The following is a 17,299-nucleotide window of genomic DNA, read 5'->3' on the forward strand; positions in this document are numbered from 1 at the left end:
TACTTCTTCCTCCACTTCATATTACACACTCTATCCTGAATGACCCCTCTTCCTGCCCCACCATCTCTAATCTAGTCTCCTGCTATAACCCTCATTGTCACCTCCGTCTCTGTGCTACCAGCAAGCACCTCCTTAACATATACAAACCCAGTAAAAATATTGGAAAGTCCTTTACAAATACTCTGTAACCCATGCTTGGAACTCACTTCCTGTCACTAGAAGAAGCATTCCTCAAAAGTGCCAGTTCAAACATGAACTAAAACTTTATCTAGAAAGAAAAGACATGGCCCTGCCCATACCAACCCCTCACTTAACCTATTCTCCCCTTATCAACTAACTTCTATTCCCCATTAACCCATTACCTCCTTTTACTTTTCCCTATCCTCTCACCTTACTCTTCCCTTCCTATTTTAATGTGTGTGTGTGTATATATACACACACACAAATTATTGTACTACTATTGGCTCTTACAATTTCTGGCTGTTCTTTATGTACGGATTGCTCTTTGCTTAAATGCTTACACTCTTGAGTGTACTTCACGTGTTAAATTTATTGATCCACTACTTGCTAACGCTGTTACTTCTTCTGCTATGTTATCTCTTTATTTTATTTTGTAATAATTGTAATTTTTCTGGAGCTTTTCTCCTCGGGTCCCGACTGAAAATGAGCCCCTGGCTCAACTGGACTAACCCGATTAACAAATGTAAATAACAAAAATGAGTAACCGATTTTATTACTATGCATGCTGTGAAGAATCTGCATGTAACCATAGTGTCTGGGGTGGTATTATTTAATCTAACGTCACAGTTTTAGAATCAACTGAACGGCAAAATAGGGGACAGCTGAGAAATATTCGTTATTCTACACAAAATCCTTAAAATGTTATACTACCGCTACTAATCACACGCTAACACAACCGTAAACACCTACCCCAAAACGCTTGGGAGTTTGTTTCTGAATACAGTGAAGCATCTATACGTAATAACGCAATAGTAGATCGAATCACGTAACTGTAGTGGGCTGGAAACATGGCGTCTGTAGCTGAAATGTACGATGTCACTTGGGAAGGTAAATCTGACTGAGCTTTTAATAATAATAAGGGAGAAGAGAAGGCAGTTATGTAGTTGATAGTTGACTCTGACATATGACTGTACTTAATATATAAAATGTCATATCCTGGTCAAAAATGCTGTAAGGAGATCTGTGTATGTGTTGGTAGAAATGTTTTTCATTCAATACATTTTGTTTCCCGTTTTGGAAATAATTGTGCATGTATGCTTCCAATTTCTAAGTTTCATTATTTTATTATCGAGGGTTGTTATACCGATGCTTGTTTCAAAGGCATTTTACATTTTTAGCTGTTCACTGTGCACATGTATACTATTTCTAGTTGGAGAGAGTTTTCAAAAGCAAAATATTACTGCCCCTTTCATGATCTAAACACCATTTGTTGTTTTGTATTTCATTTCCCCCTCTTTACATACGTTTCAGCAGAGCTTGGAAGGGTCCCTACATAGCATGTTGTCAGTGAATCATGTTGGAAGAAACCTTATTAAAATGTAGGGGCTATGATGTTATATGCGGAATGTTACAAAGCTTAAAGTTTGACTGCAAGATACCTTGTTGATGCCCTCTGTGCAGAAATCAAAGACATTGTGACGTCCCCATGCTGGGCCAGTAATCATGGAGCCTGAATCCTCACCACTGACACTGGAGAGGGACATGCACTTGAAATACAAATGGATACACTCAGTATTTCCAGATGCAGACCTCTCTGCATTAAGCACAGTTTCCCTTAAGAGCACACAGGGCACACACTCAGCCCGGGATCTGGGTGTCTCTATCTGTCTCTCCCCAGGTCCCTAATAATGCTCCCTACTGCTACTGTGAAACCAGTGCTTCTTGTCTCTGCCTCCACTAGTTGGCGCACACACTCTGAGATTTAATTTTCACACACACACGTACACTTGGGAAAGGCTGGCACATATTACCTGCTCTACCAAATTTGCCCAGACTGTAAGGTATGTTCACTGCCACCAGTCAATTACTGTAAGTCTCTTAAAAGGGTATCCAGTTATGCCGAGTAGAGTTAATACAAATGTTAATGTTGAACAAACAGCAAGGCTTTCAGGAGTGGCAAGAGTTATCACCAAATGTGTGCAAATACTCTCAAAGATTAAATATTTTCTAAAAGGACCAGCCACAATGAAAAGTTTAAATATATTTAATAATAAATAATAAAATAACAAGAACATACTAAATATATATTTACAGTAAACCATAGAGTTCAATTCACAGGAAATATTGAAAATAATGTTGCTGATCTCTAAACTAAGCAACACTGTATTCCTGACTGAATCTAGGAGAATTACTATTCCCTAATAACTTACTTTATGGAGCAAGGCATAATGAAATACGTGAGCAGTCTTTCTAGTCAGGTTCCCTAAAACAGAATACTCAGTACTCGGAGATTACTCCCTCTAAAGTGTAGTATCCAAGATGGCTTGCAGAATGACCTCATCTGGTCACCTGAATCTAGGTTCTCACAGTATCCTCCTTTGAAGCTTGAGACACGAATTTATCATAGATGGCTACAATACACATCTAAGTGTTTATGGTAGTACCTAGGCCTTCCCCTGTTTTTACTGAGCTAATGAACAAAGACTTCTTCCTGACCCACCGTCTCCAGTCCTGTTCATCTCTGTGGGGTACTATTTTAATGGTTTAACAGCTCATTTACATTTCCCTTATTTTTCTTAAAATTAGCTGGTTAACCTCTGCTGTCAGAGTATCTTCTGTTAAAACATATACATTTAATTCAGTTACACCAATACATGTACATTTCTTTTCATTCCAGCAGGGTGCACTTTTGATACACTTTAACACAAGCAAACCTCACAAATACAATTTCAGTACAAGCATCTATACAAGTCAGTTTGATAGACAAATGGCATATAATTATTTACTAAATTCCAGCTAGCTGTGCTGGCACAAGTCATACATCCACTGCCCTACTTCTTCTGGCATGGCTGGTAGTACCTCCTGCCGTCGCAGACATAAATAAAATTTTTTTTGGCATGTATGAGTCTACTGTATCCAGGCACCACACTGTTGCTTTTCATCCCCAACTCACCAGTGTGATTGTTAACTAACATTAGACTCTATGCATTACATATGAGTTACTCTGCCCCATAACAATTACCCGTGTTCTTCCATAACAACTACCCGAGCTCTTTCAGTGGATGCATTTGTAGTGTATGTAACCAGGACTCCTCCCAAAAAGTCCTGTTTTATTTAAGGAAAAAAAATGTATTTCATGTGGACACCACATATGCTCTGCACTTTACTTATGTGACCTCATATATTTTGTCAGAGTTATTAGCATACCTTCTATTAATTTCCATTCTGGTTTGTATTTTACTTTAGATTGTTATTAAAGTGGCAGTGTGTTGTGTTATGGGATATGCTGCCTTAAATGTGGAAAGTTTACCATAGGTTTTATTTGTAGTGCACCAGATCCTGCATTAGTAGTCCAGATCCTGTCTTTCATTGACTATGGCTATACATTGTTATTGCACTTTAGAAGTCAATCCATTTTCCAGGTTGCTTGCTGACTTGGAAAAAAGCATGACAACTTTCTTTACTAGTGTTAAGAAGAAAATAAGTATGTTTCTTTATTACTTCTTGATGGTGTTTGCTTTTAAGGCAAAACAAAGATGCATTTTATACCTGAGGTGATCTTAAAGTAAAGTAATCCAGGCAATAGCCATTAAAAAGGGTAAAAAACATTGAAAAAGTTCAGGTGAATTAAACAAAATGCTGGGGATAGATTAATCATATTGCATCATATTCATGTGGTTCTGTGTAGACAGAGTAAACCACAGAGCTACAGAGTAAGGTTAATAAATTCTTAGGAGTGTAGCCCAGGAGGCCATTGAGGAGCCTAGTTCAATTTCCCCGAAGCAGTGTATGATTAAATGAATTGCATGAGGCAAATGAAGGCTGAGATAATCATACCGTATTCCACAGGAAGCAGCTTATGAACAACTGATGACCTCTATTCTCTGTGCTAACTGCCACATTAAGACCAAGAGCAGGCAAAGCTACCACAGAATTGTAGTAAACTAACTTATAAGAACAAGTAAATGTTAGTTATTGGATTTGAAAGTTTTTTAAAAGTCAGCTCTTCAGTGTCTTAATCATGTGACTACTTGCACTATTTAAATGATGTTTGAATCAGAATGTATTACTCTGTTGCCCGGATTATTGTAGTGAGCAAAAGTGCTTAGTCTTGTTTATATTTGATCTTTGCAGTTTGATTTTTACAATTAAAATGATATCCCGCACAATAACTTTTGTAGTGGCAGAATTTTTTTTGCTTTTGTGTAGGTTTACATCCTCAGTGAGGATATTGCGTTTGGTTATAGTTTAAGCTATAGACATGGGTTTTTAAGATGATAGACTTGAAAACAAGATATGTCAATGAAAATCTTAAGAAGTGGTATTTCTTTCTTGCATTTTAAAAAATATTAGCTATTTCTTTTTTTCTTCCCATTAGTACCTGCTTTTAGTTGAAGGCAAGGTGTAAACAGGTCCAAGCATTTAACCATGAGGTCTGGCTAGTGTGTTCTGAGTGAAGTCTTTAAGGGTTCTTTCTTGCATTTGCAAAGTTGCTTACTGTTTCCCCCATTAGCGAAAGCTTCTAGGTGGAGACAGTAAAGTCTGAACAATGTGTTTTGAGTGAACTGTATAAGGTGCAGTATAATAGACATTTAAATGTGAGCTGACAAGCAGTTTGCTGAAAGTAAATTAAATTTGAAACTGTGGGAAGTGAATAGTTTTGCAAGTAGTTGCCTCCCAAGCAGCCTTCATACTTTAATGCGTTAAATTAACAGACAACCAGTTTGTTGAAAGTAAATGAAATTTGAAACTGTGGGGAGTGAATAGTTTTGCAATAGTTGCCTCCCAAGCAGCCTTCGTACTTTTAATACGTTAAATGTAATAGTGTAGGGTAGCAACTTCAGTTCTTCTTAAGGTGAAAAGTTAAAGTTTACTGAAAGCACGCACTCCAGTTTTCCACAGTGGGGAGATGAATAGCAGCAAGATAAGGGCAGATAACAGTTTATGTAAGTGGGAATGCAGGATGGTTAACCCTTACTTTAGAATATGTAATGTCTGCGGGTGGAGCTGTCAGTTTTGAGCAACTGCTCTTTTTATAGAGGGGGAAACTTTCTTTTTGAAATGTTTATACTTTTGTGTGTTTGCAGTGAAAAAAGAAAAATCTAGCAAAGATAGAATTTCCATTGTGTGATTCCGTAAACCTCTCGCATTAGAGGCGATATGGGATATATGCAAATTACCCTTTAAGGACATCAGGTGTTTCAGCTAAATAGCAATTCTGAATGCCCATGGATTTTTATGGACAAATTCAGGCCAATAAAGCCAAACCCCACTAGCTGTGGACATGCATATTTCTGCCTTATTATAGCAACATCAGCACAGCATAAGTGGAATGTTTGGCTAACATTTGGAAATACAGGGTTGTCATACCCAGCTGATGTCTATAAACCTTAGGGTGATTGAGTGTTTTAGTTTGCTAGTTGGGATATTTTGCAGTCACCCTAAGGTTTATGGATATCACTTGGGTACGGCAACCCTGTTTCCAAATGTTAAACAACCATTTCACTTATGCTGTGGTGACGACACTATAATAACGCAGAAACATTTATCTTTTACTAGGTATAGAACTACTCATCCACCCTTAAATTGATTCAGAGGGGAGATTATAAAGTTAAAGGTGCATAGCCTGCAGAAAGAATAGGGAAGTTTTTCTTCGTTAGTGGTCACCATATCTCACATTTATTGATAGTGATTGGCCTAGCTTGTTAAGAATGGATTTTGTTACATGGTCCCTTTCTTAGCTGATGTTTTATTACAAGGAAGACTTACAATAATTAGTTGTATATATTCTTTATCTGTCTTGTCTTGCTTAGATGTTTTGCATTGATCCCCTTTTTGTGTGAGTGCAGATGATATATTACTCATGATTATTTATTTCTCATGCACTTGGATATGCAGGTATATTGCTAACTACAGTTTGTTTGTGTCTTTCGGCTTTTTCCCCGGTTAGGGGTCGCCACGGCGGAACTTCGGTCCGCTAATGATTGGCAGTAGAGTTTTATGTGCTGGCTTGCCGGGCCTAATGCACAACCTTCAACGAAGGAATGCCTGTTCGTGCATGTCGCCACACAGAAGACGCTCTAACTGAGAATCGAATGGGGAACATCTAACTGTGAGGCGACAACGCTACCGCAGTACCACCACTGTAGTATATTACTTAGTACAGTATTCAAAGCAAACATTACAGGCATCTTAGTGAGCTTTATCTTACTTTTTAATTAGACTATGTTATATAAGTTTCATAATCTTCTTATGGTTTCATCACTAAAAGTTTCTTTCATTATTATCTCCCTTCTCTTTTCTTTCTCCTTTTGCTAGATATACAAGCAAGTTGTTTATATACTAGAAAGCTGTTGTAATATCATTACAGAGACAGACAATGAGATTATATAACAGGGACTGCTTTGGCATTCCCGTATTTTAAATATCTGTTTGATTGCTGTGTTTGTCAGCTTATAATATTTAATAAAAAGATCTACACAAAAAAGAAGCATATATTCAAAACAGCTGCCTTGTGGAACTGGGGAAGTAATAGCTTTTTATTGAATGACTACTTTGTCAGTGTTAACAAAGAATGGAAATGGCCTTGTAGGTGTAGACAGAAAAGAGTATTGCATTGTATTAATAAATGTAGTGTGCAAATGCAGTTGTTACAGGAGATGCATTTGTAAAGAAATGAGTATGTTAATTTGACAAACAAGGAAAGAATTTCAAGATAGACATTTAGTAAATTATTTGAAACAAAGGAAGAGGGTAGAAATAACAAGGACTCCAATAACTGTAGAAGGAAAAAACAGAAAAAAGGACAGTAATGGTATATTTGTAGTAGTAAAGGGTTATTACAAGTGAAGGGTAATTATACCGGTGTGTTTTTACATTCCATCTAAAATACCTTATGGAACTTAGGAGGATTTGGGGATAAATAATAAGCTTTAACATGGAATATTATTTACAGGTGGGGACTGGCACTTGATTCATAATAGTGAGGCTGTATCGGGGGGGTCTTAGAATGGGAAATTATACCAAAAAGAGAGCATATTTCTGATGCAGTACATGAGAATTTTTGGTACGGAAGATGTTCATTTACTGTCGTAAGCCCATAATTTACATGTTATTTCCCAAGGTGCAATAACTGGGCCAGACTGGATGGAAAGCATATTTCACTGGTGTGAGTATGTAATTGAAAGATCTGAAACCTACCCAATAACTATATCAGAACATGCATCAATTAAACATGAGATAATGATGGAGGGTAATGATATAAAACTTAGACATTGGTATTTTCCTACTTGTCTGTTAAAGAGGAATTTATGGAATGGGTATGGAATGGGTACTCTGTATGAGTCACAAGTTATCAGAGAAGATGGAAATTACTTCAGAAGAGATAACTAGTAAATGGGATAAAATGAAACTGAAGTTTAAACATTTGGTAGAAATGCATGAGTTGTTGTCTTTCTGCTTATCCCGGTTAAGGGTCGCCACAACGGAACTCCGGTCCGCTAATGTTTGGTAGTAGATTTTTACGTGCCGAGTTAGTAGGGTCGCCACAACGGAACTCCGGTCCGCTAATGTTTGGTAGTAGATTTTTACGTGCCGAGTTAGTGCATGAGTGTGAGAGAGAAATGGGAAAAAAGTAATGTGAATTGTTTAGAGAGGTTTGCAATATTAAAAATATTACACCGGATGGAGAATCTTGTATACCAGGAAGTAAAGTAACTGCAAAGTATTAAAGGGAAAATAAGGGAGTATTTGGATAATATGCATGAGTTTAGAAGATATGGCGTTAAGCAGCTGCTTTTGATAACTGCTCTAGAGCCAAATACATTCAGCACAATGATTTCAGTAACAGAAAATAGAAAGAGTCATAGCCAAATCTAGGGTAGCTATAACAAGAAAAATAACTAGAGTTCCTATAGAGGTATTGGAGATGTTTCAGAAGTATTGTGTAAATGTGTACAAGGCAGAGGAATGAAGAAGCCAAGAATATGCACAGGTAGAAGTATTTATGGAATACCTCACTGTGCCAAAGTTAGATGAAGATAAGGCCCAACAGTTACTAGCTAAGAGATGAACGTTCGTAGATAGGTTCATAGATTACTACTAGGCTAACTGACCTTTTGGGTCATTTTAAGCCTAGCCAAATACCCCGCGTGAATCAAAACCTGCACCTTGTGTCTGTAAGGTAAACACCTTAACCATTATGCCAACCTGTTGTGATGCATATAGTCAGAGAGTAGAGAATTATCCAGGAACATATGGCATTCCTGTGGACATTTTGGAAGTTAAGAGGGAAGAAACTAGTAAAGATCTGGATGGTCCTGTTTAACAATATTTTAAAGGGTGCAGGTGTCCCACCAGCACCTTGGAAGCAAACTCTGGTGGCTGTGTTTACCCAAAGAAAGTAAAGACCCTACAGATCCAGCTTCATATAGACCCATTTTAATTTTAAACCCTGACTGTAAAGTGTTGATGTTTATACTTGCTAAGACAATTGCAGATGTGTTACCAAAGTTGATAGATATGGATTGTTGTGGTTTTGTGCAGGCGAGGTAACATTTTATAACATTAATACAACAACAACACAGAGCAATGATGGTCTATGGGGAACAGAGTATAAGAAAACACTACTGTTGTATTGGTGAACAAGCTGTCTATCAACAGAGGAACCTGGCAGGGATGCCGTCTTTTCTCACCATTATTTGCTTTGTATTTAAAACAGTATGCAAAGAAAATAAAGGATTCACAAATTCAAAGATAGGTATTAGAGTATCCTAATAAATTATGTACCATGCATGAATTAATTCGGCAATGTCCATACATGTGGGGACAAGTATTTATGTGTATGGATTAACAAGAATTCTGTTATGGCAGCTAAGGATATGTGGGAAGAAACTAAGTTAGAGGTGATATAAAATTGAGAAATTAAAAGATTTTGGTTATGGATATGGTTAGTGGGATACAAGGAGTAAACATTTTTTAGTTTCTTAGTTTTATATGTAGGTCAGGCAAATTCTTATCAAGTAGAGGAGAAATTGTGAAGTATAATTAATATGAGCTGAAGAAAATCATTGAGAGGGTTAAGAGGGCAAGAGTTAAGTAGGATAAGCTGATTTTACTCATGGAACAAGGACGACGTGGTTTTGAGTTACCCGATTTGAAGGAGTACTTTAGAGGTACACATTTACGGCTGATATACATAATTCAAACAGGAGATAATAAATCAAAATAGAAAAGGATTATGATGAAACAAGGGGAGTTCAAGACATAAAAAGATACTAGAAATTTTGGACACAGGTTCTTGAGTATTTACAAAGTAACAGAAATGAAACTTGATTTAATATTAAAAATATGTGCATGCCAGTTGGACAGGTCAGCATTCTGTCATAAATCAAGAACTCTCAACAGGAATTAGTCTAACATGGAAATTATATTGTTTTTGCTTTACTGCTTTTAGTACTGTTTGTGTGAAATAAATGATAATGTGCAGTTACAAACACCAAACCACACTGAAAACGGATATATTAAAAATTAAAGCAAAACAAAGCTGAGTAGTCCAGATAGTGACAGAAGGGATTGGAGACTGATAGCACAACCAAAAGTGTCACTGGAGTAAAACTTTGTTACAAAGCTAAGTGCTTTCACCAGACTATTGAAGTAAGAAATCTAAAACAGTTGAAATGAGCAGGTGTTTTAGACTTCTTCTTTTAATTGTTTGAGGAAACCGCTCAGCTTCATAATAAAGTTTTACTTCAGAGACATTTAGTTGTGGGTATTTGGTTTTAAGTTCAGATCTGTAGCTGAAGGTGATGCAGTACTAACACTGATGCATACATTTGTACCAACATTTACTTTAATTCATTTTCATTCATTAAATGCAGATAAATGCCAGTACTGAATAGGTTCATAGGTAATTACTAGGCTAATGACACAAGAGCCTTTACAGGTCTAGCCAATAATACCCAGGATATGACAGTATAATATCTTAATTTCCCAGATATGGGATGGGGTTGTATCAGGGTAGTTGGTCTTTGGGTGTTAGAGCCCCGAGTCATTTTATAGGCTGCCTCTGTCCATAAGGGACATGGGCAGTACCACAGGAATGTATTTATGGTTCCCCATCCATTTATTCAAATACTTTTTGAAGAGAGTGAGGGACATGCTTTGTTTTACGAAGACTGGAAGTTTTATTCCATAGATGACATAGCCTTTGAGATACAAATCTGTCTCTCCAGCAAGTTCTGTGTAGAGTCATAAGTAAGGTTCAGGTCCATGGAAGACGTTACCCTTATATAATTTGTTTTGTGAATATATGTAACATTTTCATCAGAGTTGGATCAGAGAATGCCTTGTAGGACATGCATAAGTCCCCTGTCAATAAACAGTGTGAGACAGAGTAAAGGGATAGGTCCTTTAGTTGGTCTCCATAAGACATATGTCTTACACTTTGTATTTTTTTTTTAGTGACAAACCTGTGAGCATGCTTCAGTTGGTATGCCTGGTTAGGTACATGCAGAAGGGAGCATTGTACTCAATTATGAGCCTGATGACGACCGAGTACAGTGGCATCATGTCTTCCTTTGATCTTGATATCGAAATTCAAGGTTGTGATGGCTGTAGCATCCTTATCAAGATGTGTTCCTTGGATCAAATTTGTAAAACTGCAGGCAGGCTGAAAGGGAAAGTTACACAATGACGTTATTTTACAAAGAGACAGTTGCGACACCCAAAATTAATCAACTTGAAGAAAGAAACCAGCTAAACACAAATGTGGAATTATTTTTGTAATGTTATATATAAATTGGAAGAATACACAATGTAACATATATTTGCACAAAGTATTATGCAAAATTAATAGAATTGTATACTGCGGTGGTGGTGCTGCGGTAGCGTTGTCTCCTCACAGTAAGACGTTGTCCTGTTTGATTCTCAGCTAGAGCGTCTTCTGTGTGGAGACATGCGTGAATGGGCGTACCTTCGTTGAAGGCTGTGCGTCAGGGCCGGCAACTCGGCACGTAAAAATCTACTGCCAATCATTAGTGGTCCGGAGTTCCGCTGTGGCGACCCCTAACAGGGAAAAGCCAAAAGACACAACAACAACTAACAATAACATATGGCTGAATGTAGTAATGCTTGGTATACCCATGGTTGGCTTTGTTTGGTCACTCTAGCTTTATCCTCACAGGACTGATGAAAGGAGATTTTACCAATTGGTATGTCTCTAAGTAAGGGTAGAGAATTCAAGCAAAATGGAGCCTGTAATTTACTGGTGAAAATTAGCAAATGAAGCAAGGTACTGTGAACAAATAACTCTGAAGGGAAAGACAATAGAATGAACCAAGGCTGAGCAGATGTTTTGGACTTGGCTTGTTTCCCCTGCATACCTCTCAAGCTCTTAATGCAAGAAATCTGGATAAAGCCTAAAATAATGGGGGGACGAGGACCGAAAATAGTGACAGATTTTGAATATTGCTGTTATGAACTTGAAAGGTTGTTAGAGTAACATGATTTGTGTTAAGTTTAAAACTAAAATGTATGTCATTATTTAGTAACTATAAACTTCAGTGATTTTCCAGGAAACCACAAATTTTATGAAGAACAGACCAAAAATATGAGACAAAAATCTGGACAGTTGAGAGGTATGCTTCCTTCTCACAGTTTGATAATGGAATGTAGGCAAAGGGCAAGAATGGAGAGAAGAGGGCAAGGTCTGGTAGAGTTTTTAGTTGAGTCTAGAACTAAAGCTGTTGTTAAGAAGGATATAAGTTGGTGGGGCATATATATTTCATGATAATTGTAAGAATAAATCAGAGGAGGTTAGTTTGCATACATATGTTTGTGCCCCAAGCAGACCACATGTGTTTTTTTCCTCAGGTTACAGATGCTGGAAGAGAGAGAAGTCCCCATCCCATATTTTTGGTAGTATAACAAGTTGGAAGATTTTAACAATTTGCTATAGATCACTTTAATAGAAATGTTAGGGGAACAAATAGTTGCAACAAGGGACATTTTTCTTTTGATCTGGGACTCAGGATCTGAATTGCCTGGACATAGTAAGGCCTTAGAGTAATGTTGGCTGATAAAAAACAGTTGCTAGAAAATCAGCTGTAATTGTAGTAATGAATATTGTAAAGGAGATAAAGGAACTGGAGGTAGGGGCCTGTAGAAAAGGGGAATGGGAACAACATGCAGAGTAATGTTCAGGAAGAGTTAGGTTTAAGGAATGGCAGGACTTGAGCAACTTATACAGTGCTGGAGTGAATGAAAATTGCTAAAAAGAAAACGTATATTGATTGACAATAGCAATTGAAAATGTTATTTATTTAGTTTAGACAAACAGGCAGAGGCAAAGCTCCAGTTCTCCAAGAAATTTAATGGTACCAAATACAAACACAAGCGCTTTCACTGACTGTTTCTTCAGGTGTTCTTGGAGAAATGGAGCCTTGCCTTTGCCTGTTTGTCTACATTATTAGTTTGTTTCTTTTCTCTTGCAGAGGCACCTGGATATCATTGGTTTGTTTTACTTTTGTTTTATTTAATTAGTTTGTTTACGGGTGTTATTTACTTATTAACATTTGTTGACTTAAAGTCTCACTGGGCAAAAGCCCTTTTCAGTAGAGGTCTAGAAGGAAAAGCTCCAAACTTGTAGATAGATAGGTTTAAGTAGAAAAATACAATAGACATTACACAAGGTGGTTGGAAACATTAGAATAGATATAATTAAACCATACAGTAGCTAAAACATTTGTCGTTTAAAACAGTAGATAATTGTAATGATGCATATACCCTTGAATAAAACTAGTTGAAAAATGACAATAAGAGATTAAAGAAGGCTGCAGTAAGTAGTAGAACTTAGTTGCATTAAGTAAAAGAAGATAATGTATCAGGAAGTGCTAGGTTGTGAGAAAAAGTAATAGTGGTGGGGAGTAGAGGAGGAGTAGGTTAGTTAAGTGGTGAGGATGGATTTGTGGGCTAGTAAGGGAGAACAAAGGTAGTAGGAGAAAATAGGTGAGGAAAGGGGGTGGGAGAGCTGTAAGAAACAAGTGGAGGATGAGTGAAGGGATAAAAATTGGAGGACAGGTTTAATGTATAGGTGATAGGAGAGGAATAAAGTGTTACCCAGGAGTACTTCAAGAGCAAAGCCTGAAGTTGTTTAGCAAAGTTTTTAGAGAGGTATTAAATGTTGCTATATTTGTGGAGTTAGTGGTATTTGGTTCCATGCTTTAGCTACACAGTAAGAGTATAGACTTTGGCAGGCTGTGACATAGGCAATCCTACATTTATGTAAATGAAAACAAACCACACTGACACAGTTCTAGTTGCAAGCATCACAAACCATACTGGCAAACTCCCAGTTGCAAACATTATACATCACTTATCTACCCAGTTGTTTTCACTCAAACATTACACAGCTCATTTAAGTCCTGATGCCTTTTAAACCAAATTCCTCCCACACTGACACAATCCTATTTGCAAACATCACAAACCATACTGACAAATTCCCAGCTGCAAACATTATGCATCACTTATCTACCGAATCTTTTTCAAACCTTGGATAGTTCATAGGTTATAGGTTCATAGGTTGATACTAGGCTATCTGCCCTAGGGCATTTACAAGCCTAGCCAGAGTGTGCTTGGCTTTCACCACCCTTCTTAGATTAGTTGACTGTGCCTCTGTATAGTAGGTCACAGAAGATGGCCCATTTAAGGTTAGTTTACCGTGCCTCTGTCTAGCATCTTTTTCAAACATTGAATAGTTCATAGGTTATAGGTTCATAGGTTAATACTAGGCTATCTGCCCTAGGGCATTTACAAGCCTAGCCAGTGTGTGCTTGGCTTTCGCCACCCTTCTTAGATTAGTAGACTGTGCCTCTGTATAGTAGGTCACAGAAGATAGCCCATTTAAGGTTAGTTTACCGTGCCTCTGTCTAGCAGTGACACAGAAGAGATTCCAGGGGTAAATTTACGATCTCCCATCCAAACGTCAAGATTCTTCTTGAAGAGGGTCATTGAGGGGCTCTCATAGGTAGGTCTCAAGGACTCACAGGTAGGTACTAGGGCTGTTGGCCCTAGGGCCTATATAAGCCTAGCCAAAAAGGTACCCTGGCTTTCGCCACCCAAGAAAATTATTTTCATTTAAGTCCTGACACCTTTTAAACCTCATTCCTCCCTTGTATGTATTGTTCCCACAATTCCAATTTTTTTCCTGCGTAGTTTGCTCCTACCCTTTTCTAAAGATCTCAGTTCCAATTGTTTTATCTCTGTTACTATATTTACTACTTCCAGTATAGTTGGTTTAGATTTTGATTTCCATTTTCAAGTAACTGCTTTTTTGGCAGCTACCATTGTTAGACACAACAACACCTTAACATGTCTAGGCAATTTCCAGCATCTTAGACAGGGGAGAAAGGATAGCTACAGGATGGAAGTTGGCTATATCAGAAGAGTTACTACCGTTGTGGAGAGGGGTGGCCTATGTAGTAAGTGATAGTTTAATAAAGATGTGTCTTGTTTAAGAAAAGACAAGAATTGAATAATTTATGTAATACTGCTCGGGTCTTATGATATATAGCAGTATATGTGAAATATAATGCTTGCTACATTAACATAATTTGATTACTTTTATACAAATGTAAATTTACCTATGTCACAAGTGATAGATAATTCAGTAAAAGTTTTTGAAGAAAAAAAAACATGCTGAAAAAAATCATTCATAAACAACACCTCCTTCAACATCAGCTCCTCAATCCCAGACAGCTTGGCTTTCGTCACAACCACTGATCTCTCATTCATGGACACAGTTGTCTCAGTTTCACCTCTCAACTTATTCAAAGCCTTTGATACAGTAACCCATAAACTGCTTCAGCAACTGGTACCACTAGGTCTCTCTGAACCCACACTTCTGTGGTTCAATAGCTACCTAATAAGAGGACAACGATCTGTAAAATGGTTCAATAAATCTTCACGTTTTCTAAACATCCCTACAAGAGTACTTCAAGGTTCCATTCTAGGACCTCTTCTCTTTAATATATTCATAAATAATCTGCATACGTCAATTCTCATACAACATGCCAGTGACATTACACTAATTTGCTCCTCTAACCACCTACAACAAATAACCTAATAAGCCTTTAATTCCACAAATAAATGGCTTACAAATGTCCAACTCGTACTCAACCCAGGGAAAACCAAACTACTATTACTCTTCACTAAAAATCATACCAAGTCCAAACTCAGTTTCAAGGATATATCTTTGAATGATACAGTAACTGAAACTGTCACTCATACAAAACTTCTAGGATTAGCCATAGATGACAATGTCAAATTTGACCTCCAAATCTAAAATTCTGTTAAAAAACATCAAAAGTTTGGCATGTTGTACAGAGGCAAACATTTCCTGACAAATTCTACCAAACTAACCCTGACAAATATGTACATACTACCTTCTCTTGTCTATGGTGCGCTTATTTTCTCCTACCACCAGTGAATTACAAAATCCAGACTTAAACAATGCTGCAATAATATTGCTCAGTTTGCTGCCAACAAACCCCAATCTACCCATGAGTGCCTAGCCTTAAAAAAATTAATAGGTTAGAACTCTCCCACTACCTTAACTATACCCGGCTACCACTACCTAAAAACTTATAAACAAGCCCTCAGATTGACCTTCTCTTTGCATTCCTATACAATACTATTATCCGACCCGTTGTCTATGATCTAACGAATGACAAAAAAAAAAAAGCTTTCTATCCACAAAGCATAACAGTTTTTCCATATAGAAGGGAATTAGGATTCTGTGATGGATCAAAATTGACACTGGATGTAATATTACATCGGCAGCTGTTTTTAGGTATTCTGAAGGTAGTTAGTCTACTGACGGGGAGCAAGGTTTTAATATCATGTGCGACTATATTTTTTGTGTTTGCCTGCAGTTTTTACTGTTTCTTCTGGGATGCTGTTATTTTCTGCTCGCAGACTTTGCCCCCCCACTGACTTATAAGGGCAGTATTTCCTGTCTTTGCATCATCATGCTTGTCGCTGTGATGATGCAAAGTTGGGTCTCTCTTGCACTTTGTAGTAGGTCTTTTTTCTTCTTCTTTTTTTTTTTTTTGCAGGTAAATGTCATGTTAATGCTGCGCATGGGCTGAGTGCAAAATATGTCTTGTTTATTAATGGAAAAAGTTTTGCATTAGCATGCATTTTCTGGTCAAAATGAATTATAAGCTATGAAACTGTAATATCTAGCATTAATGTCCAACTGTAATTCTCTATGATCAAAAGTTTTATGAGGGATGGAGAGGAAAAAATATAAAGTAAAATCGGGGGCAGTCTGCAAAAATCATGGACAAATGAATTGCAATAGTCAGTTATATTAGGCAAAATCAGAGAGAATTAAGAGTTATGGATTTCGTGCTGCATATGATGTGCTTGTGTGACATTGAAACAAAAGCAGCCTTCACGTTTGTTTCCACATAAAAGGAATGCAGAATGCATGGGGGTTTGAAGACTAGATTAACCAGCAATATGTAACTCGCGTTAAAATTGAAAACTACACAAAAAAATGCAAGTAAAACTTCCCAAATTGGAAAATCCTCTTACATGGGTAAGTACTAGGCTAGCTGTTCTTGCAGGCCATTTTAAACTCGGCCACTTTCCCTTTTTGTGCTTGAAGTAACCTATCCAATTTGGTTATAGATTGGCCTTACTCATCCCATGGTCAATAATTTTATATTACCTCTAATGAGAATAACTGGGATCATACCAAAGATAATTTAAGGGGACCCGTACATTGAACAAAACATTTAGGAACTGCCTCTGTCCATTAGTAGTACAATGAGCAGTCCTGGGTTAAATTTTCTGATTCCAATCCTTAGCTCTAGGTTGTGCTTGAATATCGGCAGGGATGAACTTTGTTTTATGTGGATGAGGGGTTTGTTCCAGAGCAGCGGTATCCTCTGCAAGATATATCTGTCCCTTCAGACCATTCTTTTGATGTTGGGGAAGAGGTTTAGATCCCTAGATTGAGTATTTCTGATGCCATTTGACTTGCTGATGTGCAGTAAATCCATCAGTAATGGGTTAGAGGATACCTTGTATGCCAAACACTGGTCACTTCTTAGCA

General features: G+C 37.4%; 1 protein-coding gene across 1 annotated transcript in view; it reads left to right on the top strand.

Moving 5' to 3' along the window:
• Nucleotides 1-934: 934 nt before the first annotated feature.
• EMC2 (ER membrane protein complex subunit 2) overlaps nucleotides 935-17,299 on the top strand; it is a 1,476,345-nt gene continuing 1,459,980 nt past the window's right edge. Inside the window, exon 1 of the mRNA XM_044065735.1 lies at nucleotides 935-1,068. Within this exon, the coding sequence (XP_043921670.1) occupies nucleotides 1,029-1,068 (40 nt within the window). The 5' untranslated portion in view covers nucleotides 935-1,028. The remainder of the gene's footprint in view (nucleotides 1,069-17,299) is intronic.

The sequence above is a fragment of the Protopterus annectens genome, chromosome 3.part0 (assembly GCF_019279795.1).
Source record: "Protopterus annectens isolate FY-2018-M chromosome 3.part0, PAN1.0, whole genome shotgun sequence".
Classification (NCBI taxonomy): domain Eukaryota; kingdom Metazoa; phylum Chordata; order Ceratodontiformes; family Protopteridae; genus Protopterus; species Protopterus annectens.